The sequence below is a fragment of the Triticum dicoccoides genome, chromosome 7A (assembly GCF_002162155.2).
Source record: "Triticum dicoccoides isolate Atlit2015 ecotype Zavitan chromosome 7A, WEW_v2.0, whole genome shotgun sequence".
Taxonomy (NCBI): domain Eukaryota; kingdom Viridiplantae; phylum Streptophyta; class Magnoliopsida; order Poales; family Poaceae; genus Triticum; species Triticum dicoccoides.
The window spans coordinates 573,467,529-573,479,019 of NC_041392.1; the positions used below are offsets into that span (position 1 = coordinate 573,467,529).

At 44.8% G+C, this 11,491-nt stretch overlaps 1 protein-coding gene across 1 annotated transcript; it reads right to left on the bottom strand.

Moving 5' to 3' along the window:
* Positions 1 to 7,936: 7,936 nt before the first annotated feature.
* LOC119331801 (tryptophan decarboxylase 1-like) lies at positions 7,937 to 9,771 on the bottom strand. Its single transcript, XM_037604977.1, has one exon. The coding sequence runs from the start codon at positions 9,670 to 9,672 to the stop codon at positions 8,140 to 8,142; it is 1,533 nt and encodes a 510-aa protein (XP_037460874.1). The 5' UTR covers positions 9,673 to 9,771; the 3' UTR covers positions 7,937 to 8,139.
* Between the last annotated feature and the right edge of the window lie 1,720 nt (positions 9,772 to 11,491).

Sequence of the window (11,491 nt, forward strand, 5' to 3'; positions counted from 1 at the left end):
GATGAAACGAGGCCCGAATAAAAAGTTGAAGGAGGGCGTAAAGTATAATATCGAGGCAATCAAACCTAATGGCGAACCATTAGCGCCTAAGAAGATTGCAGACAAGTTCGTTCGTCAGTGCGCAGTTCTTGTGAAGGACCAACTCCCGATCTTCCTTCAAGAATGGAGAGAGCCAGCAAAGCCACGTCCAGATCTTACTTTTGTCGACGACAGACAAAAAAGTCTGCTTTGGGATACTCTCATGGAACATTTCACCCTACCAGATCATTTCACAGAAGCAGATGTGCAGAAAGTCAAGGACGCTGCTCTTAGGAAGATGGCGATTGTATTCAAGAACCACAAGAACCGTGAATGGGACAAGTACGTCAAGGGAGGAAGGAAGACTCCAGTATTCGAGGGAACACTAGAGAATCAAAGTGCTCATTGGGATGATTTCGTGAATAAACAAGGCCAATGCCACAAAAAAGGATAAGTTCCATAAGCTGGGGCCAGGTGGCTATGCGGTGGGAATGCCTAAGTGGGATAACTCTGAGAAAGAGATGCTGGATGCAAGTGTCACTCCAGAAACATTGAGCTGGCCCCCCAGGTGCAGGACTTGGTTCTATGCGCATGGGGGGGAGTTGGACCCGAAGACAGGCAAAGTTTCCAAGAAGGCATGTCTGCACGGAGCCGAAGATAAGCTACTTGTTGCAATAGAAGAGGCTCGATCCGGGTTGTTCGAGCCCAACAGAGATAACGACGAGCTTACGCGTGCCCTGGGAAATCCTGAACACCCGGGAAGAACACGAGGCATGGGCGCTATTCCGTGGTATGAGGGGTTTTCGAACTGGAACGCCGACTACAGAACCCGTGCGAGAAAGAAGATTGCGGAGGAGAAGAAGAGGAAGATGGAGGAGGAGCAGAGGAAGCTCGACTATGAACGCCTTCAAGGCCTAGAATCAGCGCACACGGACTTGGCAATCAAATTCCAGCGGCAGCAGGAGCAGATCGACTCACTTAGCCAGCAAAGGGGGTCTCAGCAGCTGCAACAGCTAGCGGATGATCCAGCATTGGATACCACCGCCCCATCCATGGCGAGAAGCAGCGTGGGTTCCGCCCCATTTGACGCAATGCTGGATAGATACCCCGTGGATGATATCGCGGAGAACACTAACTGCGAGCTACACTTCAAAATTAAGAACATATCCTTGAAGGTGGCGGACGGCGTTGCTTATACAAATTCCTCCGATGCAACCTTCCATTGCAACCCGATTCCAGCAGGCTATGCTCGTGTCGTGGTTGATGAGGTGGTGGACCAATATTCGGGGCTACAGCTTGACATTCCTGGAGGTGACGAGGAGCACACACTCGGAGATGCCAAACATCATATCATCCTATGGAGAAATGATTGCATCATCTTTCGAAGGCCACCGACACCCCGTCACCCGACTCCTCGTCGTAGTCCGCCACCGAGTCAGCAGACTCCCGCTCCTCCAAGTCCACCAACGCATGAGGCCACTTCTCCTCCTCCAAGTCCGGCAAAGTGTCAGGCCACTCCTCCTCCAAGTCCGACACAACGTCAGACGTCCACTCCTCCTTCAAGTCTGGCACAACCTCAGGCCACTGCAAGTCCGGCACAGCTTCAGGCCGCTCCTTCTCGTCCAACTCAGCCCCGTCAGCCGTCTCCGCCGCCTCAGCAATCGCAGAAGAGACACCCCGCAGCTATGGTGCGTAGCGGTACGAGTCGAGGTCATAGTACAGGAAGTACAGGCGGAGGCAAGCGACATAAATATGGTCCAAACCTCACTACTCCTCTTCCTGAGAGGGCTTACGACAGGACCGAGGAGCAAACCAATGCCATAGTGCGGGCAGAAGTCGACGCCCATTTTGGACCGAAACCGCCACCGCCGCCAAGGGAGAAAGTGCCTGTGGAAGTAGTTGACCACTTCATTCGTATGGCTCAACCACCAGCTCCTAAGCCTGTTGACACAGACTATGAGCGCCACATCAGGAAGTTACATCGACAACGTCTACAGAAGAAGGCGAGCTCGAGCTCAAGCAAACAACAAGCAGCTGTCAAAAAAATGCGGGAAAATCGTAGCCCAGCTGGGAGAACAGGCGGCGCAATCGGCCCCCCGCTTGTTGTGCCGTGAACAACACGTGACAGTACACGCGCCCAATATTATTGTGGGCAAATAGTTTACGTTCCCGAGGTGGGCGATGTGGTAATAACCCAGGAGCATATAATGCAGGCTAAAACTCTCAACATCACTGTTGGACAACTCCTCGAGATCGAGGACATGCCTGTGCTTACAGAGGAGGAAATAAAACGGAAATATGCCTGGGGCCAACCTTTGGTCAAGCCAGAAGAGGTCAAGAAGCTCCCAACGAGAATGTATGAATTGCATCAATGGTACATGGACATTACCAAGAGATCCGATCGAGAGTCCCTCATGGTGCAAGTCAAGAAGGATCATTACTACCATGAGAATGCTGTGACCGTTGAGTATTCTAAACTGTTTCAGTTATACAATCAAGACGCACTCGACAAATCTATCGTCAGTTGCTATTGTCTGTAAGTGATTTCTTTCTGTAATTTAAGTCTCAAGCTAACTGTAGTGATCCTTTTGATCAATCATTACCTGTAATTATCCTCACTATATTCTTTTTTGTGGTATTATGCAGGATGAAGATGTATGAAATGAGAAAAGGTGGACGCTATGGCATTGGGTTCATTGACCCAAACACCGTTAATGAATACACATGGAAAATAAACAAGCATTATGAAAAGCAGGTAGAGGACAGCATGCTAGAGTTCTTGAAGCACCTCAAATACAATGAAGATATACTACTTCCTTACAACTTTCAGTGAGTCACACTTTCTTGTACTACAAATTCTCTGTTTTTGCCTACTAGCTAGCTACATGTTTTTGCTTACATATACCTGCTTAATTAAGACATGCAAACGTGTGTGCATGCATATTTCACTGGATCTTGTGTATCATTAAAGTTGACGCCGGAATAGTTCAAATACTGGACTCACTACTCAAAGCAAATAGTGACTATAACATCTTGTTTGAGATAGTCAACAGGTAATTTCAATTATTATTAACTATATATCTCGGCCTATTTAGTTCATCATTTCATGATATGAACTATTTAATAACCCCTTTATTCATTTTCTTTGTCGGCGGGCAGGGCTTGGGCAAGGTTCATCAGCGTCACGGAAGGCGAATGGAAACGACAGCTGAAATGGTTTCGACCCAAGGTAAGTAATTAAGTCGTACTAGCTAGCTAGCTAGCTGCCATCTCTTTAATTATCATGCTTGATTAATTATTATCTGATCAAATTAAATTCCATTCTCGTAATAAAGGCCCTGAAGCAGACGCAGGGGACTGATCTGTGTGCATTCTGCGTTTGCGAGAACATTCGCATGATGGCGTCCGAAAGGAGCAGATCTCAAAGACAGGAATGGGTACGCTTGTCAGAACACTATTCACAATTTTTACACCATTATCGATATCTAGTCACACAACTAATACACATGCATATTGATCTCCTTCTTAACAATTCAAAGAGGTGCGGGACAAGCTCCTAGAAACGGAGCGCGTAGAAGCACTTCAAGAGGAAATAGCGGGATTTTTGCTCGACCAGGTCATAAATCCGAAGGGAGAATACTATTACCCGCTACCGCCCCCATCGACCAGGTCATGAACCACTTCCAATTGTCATCGTGCTCCGAAGGCACCAATTAGGCTAATGCCACTGGCTCCGAAGGCAACATGCATATATAGGAGAAATTGTATATAACTATACATGTGTGTATGTGTGAATTAATATGGTGGTTTGTGAGACATTGATGATATATATATGATTGGTTCTACTAGAAATTCTATTTATATATATATATGCATAACGTGTACAATGTGTAGTATCGTAAAATACCAGCAAACGAAAAAGAATTAAAATGGAAAACACAAAATTAAATGAAAAAGAAATCATAAAACCAAAAAAAACCCAAACATTTTAGTACCGGTTGATGTTACCAACCGGTACTAAAGGGCTCCCGGCCCCCGGAGCTGGCTCGTGCCACGTGGTTGCCCTTTAGCACCGGTTCATGCTGAACCAGTACTAAAGGGGGGGGGGGCTTTAGTGACCATACTTTAGTACATGTTATGGAACCGGCACTAAAGGGCCTTACGAACCGGTGCTATTGCCCGGTTCTGCACTAGTGTCCCCAAGCTTGGGACAAACATTAATTGCAGAAAATAAATTCTCAAACATGTCATTCTCATCAAACATAGCATCCTCAAGCTTGTGGCTTGGCATATCATAAGCATAATCATTCTTATCATTAATAGTATGAATAGCACCAACGGTATAACAATTGCTATCATCATAATTTCCCAAGTTGATGCCAAAAGGATTTCCAAGATTATAAGAAGTATCATTATCTTCCCAATCATAATCATCACAACAAGCAACATGCATAACAAAATCATCATCAAGTGCATCATCTTCCACAATTTTTTTTATTTTTTTTCATGAGGCACAACAATAATAGGAGCAACATTATTTGGGAGAGATACCTTTTTACCTCTCTTCTTTTTTCATTTCTTTTTCTTCACCACATCATGTGTGGGTTTAATTAATCTTTTCAAGCTTCTTATTTATGAGATTGGTTGGATAGGCAGCTCCTCCTCGTTACCTAATTCATCATAATAAACTCTAGGAGGGTTTTTGGAAATATTTTCCCTTTCATTAGTACTCTCTTCATATTCTATTTGTTCTCTTGACTTTAGGTAGTTGGCAATATAAGGATTCTCAATGCAATTGACCACACAAAACATATAAATTTCTTCTAGATCAAAATCAAGAAATCTCTTGAGGTTAAATTTTGGAATACCCTTAGTTATACGTTTCATTTCTTCATACCCCAAAAGAAGACTAAGCTCTTTATGATGCTCAAGGGTAATCAAGTTATCACAATTTTTGGACACGATTTGATCATGAAAGAATTTGCATTGGAGGTTTAAATGACCATGTTCATTGCAAAGTTCACAAGGATGGTGAAAAAAAAAATTCTTTCAGCACAATCATCTAGCCTCTCTTGCAACTTTCTTGTTTCTAAATATTTATGCTTCTTAAAAAAGCTATCTTCCATTTTTGGTGCACAATTGCACTTCCAATTCACTCCGCAAAAAGTGACATGCTTATAAGAAACATTTTTGTCATGACTTGTGCAATCATCATTAGCATTTTGGATATTCAAAGAATTCATACTAACAACATTGCAATCATGCTCATCATTCAAATATTTTGTGCCAAGCATTTTATTGACTTCTTCTTCTAACAATTGCGCACAATTTTTCGAACCATCATTTTCAAGAAAGATATTATAAAGATGATCAATAATATGATGCAACCTAAATTCCATTTTATGTAGTTTTCTTTTATAAACCAAACTAGTGATAAAACAAGAAACTAAAAGATTCAATTGCAAGACCTAAAGATATACCTTCAAGCACTCACCTCCCCGTCAATGGCACCAGAAAAGAGCTTGATGTCTACTGCGCAACTTTATTCTTGTAGACACGTGTTGGGCCTCCAAGCGCAGAGTTTTGTAGGACAGTAGCAATTTTCCCTCAAGTGGATGACCTAAGGTTTATCAATCCGTGAGAGGTGTAGGATGAAGATGGTCTCTCTCAAATGACCCTGCAACCAAATACAAGAAATCTCTTGTGTCCCCAACACACCCAATACAATGGCAAATTATATAGGTGCACTAGTTCAGCGAAGAGATGGTAATAAAAGTGTAATACAAATGCTAAAAATATATTTTTATAATCTGAATAAATAAAAACAGCAAGGTAGCAAATAGTAAACGGGCAGAAAAACCGTATTGCAATGCTTAAAAAACAAGGCCTAGGGTCCGTACTTTCGCTAGTGCAACCTCTCAACAATGCTAACATAGTTGGATCATATAATTATCCCTCAAAGTGTAACGAAGAATCACTCCCGAGTTCCTATTAGCGGAGAACAAAATATAAGAATTGTTTGTAGGGTACTAAACCACCTCAAAGTTATTCTTTTCGTCAATCTATTCAAGAGTCCGTACTAAAATTACACAAAGCTATTTTTCCGTTCAATCTATCCTAGAGTCCGTACTAAGATAACACCAAAGCAAGTTCATATTCATAATACTCAATCCACACAAAGAACTATAAAGAGACCCCAAAGTTTCCATTGGAGAAAAGATAATAAAAACGTGCATCAACCCCTATGCATAGATTACCCCAGTATCACCGCGGGAATCCGCGAATTGAATGCCATAACATATATCAAGTGAATCAATAAGATACCCCAATTGTCACCTCAAGTATTCATACCGCAAGACATATATCATGTGTTCTCATCTCTGAATATTCAATCCGACAAGAAAAACTTCGAAGTGTAAAGACTCAATTCATCACAACAAGAGTATAGAGGGGAGAAACATCATATGATTCGACTATATTACCAAAGCCCATGATATAGATCACGAGAGAGAGAGAGAGAGAGAGAGAGAGAGAGAGAGAGAGAGATTTATCACATAGCTACTGGTACAAACCCTCAGTCCCGAGGGTGGACTACTCCCTCCTCATCGTGGTGGCCGACGAGATGATGAAGATGGCCACCGGAGATGATTCCTCCTCCGGCAGGGTGCCGGAATGGGTCTAGATTGATTTTCGGTGGCTACGGAGCCCTGCAGCGGCGGAACTTCTGATCTAGGTTAACCCCGAAGGGTTTTAGAATATTTCGGAATTTATAGTGCAAAGAAGGGATACGGGAGGCCACCAAGGTGGGCCCAACCCTCCTGGGCGCGTCAGGGGGCCCTGGCGCGCTCTGCTGGGTTGTGCCCCCCTCGGGGCACCCCTCAGGTGCTGCTTTGGCCCATCGGGAGTCTTCTGGCCCATAAAAAATCCAAAAAAAAGTTTCACGGTGTTTGGACTCCGTTTGATATTGATTTTCTGCGATGTAAAAAACAAGCAAAAAACAGCAACTGGCACTGGGCACTGGGTCAATAGGTTAGCACCAAAAAATGATATAAAGTTGCTATAAAAGAATTGTAAAACATCAAAGAATGATAATATAACGGCATGGATACTTCATAAATTATAAATACGTTGGAGACGTATCACAACTCTTCTGGATCTCGACAACAAGGGAGAGTAGCCGGAGTTCCGGCCGGACGCCAATGACCATGAGGCGGTCCGCCCGGCGCATAGGTCATCTATATCTCCAACGACGAGTTGAAAAGTAAGGTAGTTATTATTCGAATGTAGCTCATTTTATCTGTATATGCTGAACTAGGTATAATGAATTTCACATTTCATGGATTAAATATGAAAATAGGGGTTTGCAAATTGGGGTTGTGGTTGCAGAGCAGGTCAAATGAGAGTTGACCGACCCGTGTCGTCCGCAGACATATAGGGGTGTGCTCTTGCTACTGTAGCACTGTCCTAGTACTCCCACTTGTATGCCCGCTTTTGCTTTGATTGATTCAGAACTTTAATTAAGCTGTGTTCATACTCAAACATGATACTACCTGTCGATCGTTCCTTCATTTGCTAATACACATCGATCGTTGGACGCAAATTAAACCGATCACCTAATTATGTAATGTCCGTTTCAAAACTCTGCCCCCGTATTTTTGCTGATTTCCCCTGGACTCAAGAGATGGAACTATATGGCATTGGCAGATAGATGGTTTCAAATAATTAACAGGAAGTTGGGAATACACGGTGACCAAGTGGCTTTGGTCTGGCATCTTGAAACCTAAAAAACCAACGGAGTTAACCGTATATTTCTTGATTGATCGAGATGCGTGGGCATGCATTCGTCACCCACTTGCAGAGTACAATAACAAATATAGTATCTCATGGTCATTCAATATAAGCCCTTTTACAGTCTATAATCAATTTTTTTTTGTACCGGCCTGCTACGTATATTCCGTCGGTCGGTATATAGATCACAAAACCGAATAAGAACCACATGATACATAATAATCAGAACTGAAGCAAAATGAATAAATAGATAAAATTTAAAAGAATATCCGTACCCTAAATATACGGATATATGTAACTCATGGAACTTTCTGTGTCAGCCGGTCCGTCCACTTAATTCATGATACTGCTCGTAGTCTTCTTGATGAGGTCCCAGGCACTTCTCACATGTCTCTCCTCTTGCAGCGATGACCCAACGGCGAACCGAAGCACAAACTTATCACCAACCACCGTGTGCGCAAGATATGCCTTGCCAGTCTTGTTCAGATTCTCCATTAGTACACGGTTGACCTCATCGGCATCCTCCTCCGTCATGGCTCCACTTGCCTTGATCCTAAAGCACACAAGAGCAAAGTTTCTCGGCACGACCACCTCGAACCTACCGTCGGCACTAACAAAATCTTCAAACATCTTGGCCATGGCGACATCACTACGGATGTGCTCTTGGAGCTTTGCAGTACCGTAAGTGCGCATGACCATCCAAAGCTTGAGCCCGCGAAAGCGCCGACCGACGCCGACCTGCATGTCCTTAAGATCGGTGACCTCACCAGACTCGGTAGCGTCGTTTTTGAGGTACTCCGGGTTGGTCTCCAACGAGTCGCTTAGCCGATGAGCATCACGGACGTAAAGGCAGGTGCAATCGAGGCATGTGAGAAGCCATTTGTGCGGACTCATGCTAATGGAGTCCACGCGCTCAACGCCGTCGAGATGGTGGCGAAACTCCGGGCAGATACACGCACTGCCAGCGTAGGCAGCATCGACGTGGACCCACGCATTGAACATGGCGGCAATGTCTGCAACGGCGCCCACCGGGTCGACGGCGTTGGAAGACGTGGTGCCCACCGTGACACAAACATATGTAGGCACAAGACCGGCGTTGGCATCAGCTTGCATTGCCTCGAGAAGTTTGGCCGGGTCGAGCCCGTAGTTAGTTTCCGGCCCCGTGGGGATGGAGCGGATGTTGGCGGGGTCGAAGCCTGCGAGGCGACACGCCTTGAAGAACGTGGAGTGGGTCTGGTCGGCAGCATACACAGTCAAGCGTGGGATGTCGGACACGCCGACGGAGCCGGTTCGGCGCAGCGCTGCATCACGAGCGGCGACTAGCGTGACAAGCATTGCCTCGCTTGTTGTGCCAAGGATGACGCCGCCACCAGTGCCACGACCATTGCTGGTGCGGTTCATGAAGGTAGTGGGTAGGCGCAGAAGCTGCGCAAGCCAGTCGAGAGCGAGAACCTCCATCTCGGTGGCTGCAGGCGAGGCCTGCCACGTGAATCCAACGGAGTTCATGGCAGAGGCGATGAGGTCGCCGGCGATGGCAGCGGCGCTGTTCGTGGACGGGAAGAAGGCGAAGAAGTTTGGGCTAGCCCAGTGCGTCATGCCGGGGACGATGGAGGTCCTGAGCTCCTTCATGGTGACATCAAATGGCGCGGAGTAGGTTGGCGGGGACGCACTGAGCTCGTCTTGCAGGTATCCGGGCTTCACGTTAGGGAGAACAGGCATGGACTCGACGTTGGTGTAGTAGTCGGAGATGAAGTCGACAGCCTTGTGAAGGTATGCGCGGACATCTTCGGGGTTGAGCGGCTCGAACGCGGCCTTGTCGTTGGGCAAGGCGGAGAAGGACATTGGGTTGGTGTCCAAGCTGCCCATTTTTGTAGGAGCAAAGGAGGTGTGAGGCGTGGCTTAATGAAGTGGAGCTAGCTCGCTTTGCTGCCGGAGAGCAACGAGTAGAGAAGAGCTAGTAGGAGTAGTAAGTTGGCTAGCTAGCTTTGCTGCTTTGGTTTGGTGAATGGAGTTCGTCCTTGGGGCGGGGTATATATAGGTGAGGTGATTAGGTGGACGCGGGAAGCGGCGTGGCGGTGTGGCCGTTGGATGAGTCCCGCGTCCTGGTCGCGCGCGCTTACGTATGTACGCTGCCAGGAAAGTGCATGGGTAGGTAGAGATGCGTTCTGGAGCGCGCGCGACACGAGTCGGATGGTCAATCAATCGATACGGATGCACCCGCACGCAGGCGACCCGTTATGTTGCGTTTGTTAATTGGCCACCACGCGGCTTCCTTTTCTTTTTTACGGGTGCAGCTGCTTAAACTCTTGGGCATTCATGCTAAAAAAAACTCTTGGACATTCGAACAGCAGACAAACATGGTTACCTATAAATCCAATTTTAGGTGAGAAGGCAAAAGATCTAGGTAGAAAGATTGCTTTCACAGCAGACGTCAAAACTCACGTACATATGCAATGATCTAAATATATGAGTATATCGAATTTAATATCATTCTATATTATGAGACAAAGGGGGTATAAAACTCTCGTCAAATAAACCCGGAACAAATAAAACACAGATAGCACTTAAAATTATTAAGTAGCTCATCAATCCACAGCCTCAAATTCAACACAGTTATTCACCAAACATAACACAGTGCACCAACAAACATAACAAGGAACACAGAAGTAGAACTAGTGGTCTTATTGCCCAGTTCACGTCCACCGCTCTTCGAAGAGATCTTGTTGAAGACTTTCATCAGTATCCATATTTCATGCACAGAGCTCAGTTGTGGAATTCCGTGGAACACCTAGCAAGCACCGAGCTTGATTTCTGCCGGAGTAACTCGACAAGGCCGATAAATTCGTTGGATTTCTAGCAAAGGTGTCAGGAGGGACCTAAAGTGCCGAGGGTGAGCCTGGGGTGTGTCCTATTCCGACGGCGTCGCGCTGTACCAACGTGGACAACTCGGTACAGAGTCACGCTAGACAGTGGTTGCGTGGGGGTCGCTTGACTGCCAATCTACCTTAGCAGGAATCGGTTGCTAGAAATTCAAGAAAACTCAAAAATAGTTCAGGAACATTAATGAAAGAAAAAATATGGCAAGTTACATGAATGCTTAGAAAATATTCCAAAGTTTACTCAAATTCCCTAGTTGTTCAAGATACGTTCTAAAGATTGTTTTTCTTAAATTGTATGAAATTCTCCAATTTTAAATCCAATATTTTTAGTAGATTTCCAGAATGTTATGGATATTTTGTCACATTTTAACATTCATTACTTTTCTACTTTTCCGCCATTTTTAGTATCTTTCATTGCTCCTTATTTTATTGCTATTTTCTAACATATACTTTGCCTTTTCTTTTGTGCTATTTGTGCTAGCACGTGTGAGAAACTATCAACACACAATCCTACATTCCACTTTGGCTAAGGGAACGGACAAATTTGTCAAGTATGGAAAGTTAGTGTGGCTCAAAGTTATCAGTCTAAAGTTTGTAGCACGAATAAATTTAATAAATAATCAAGGGACCCAAAAGAACTTTCCCAATTGATTTTCAAATATTAATTGTTTTGGCAATTGATGTAATGTTGATCTGAAAGTCGAACTTTATTGATTATTTCTTGTTCTTCTTACCCAACATGCTCACTCCACTTTTTTGTTGTTTCTTCTTCTATACCACCTGTTGATCGAACCACAAAGGCCACC

Excerpts from the sequence above, each read along its gene's own strand:
- LOC119331801 (XM_037604977.1), bottom strand. The coding sequence starts at position 9,672 with ATGGGCAGCTTGGACACCAACCCAATGTCCTTCTCCGCCTTGCCCAAC.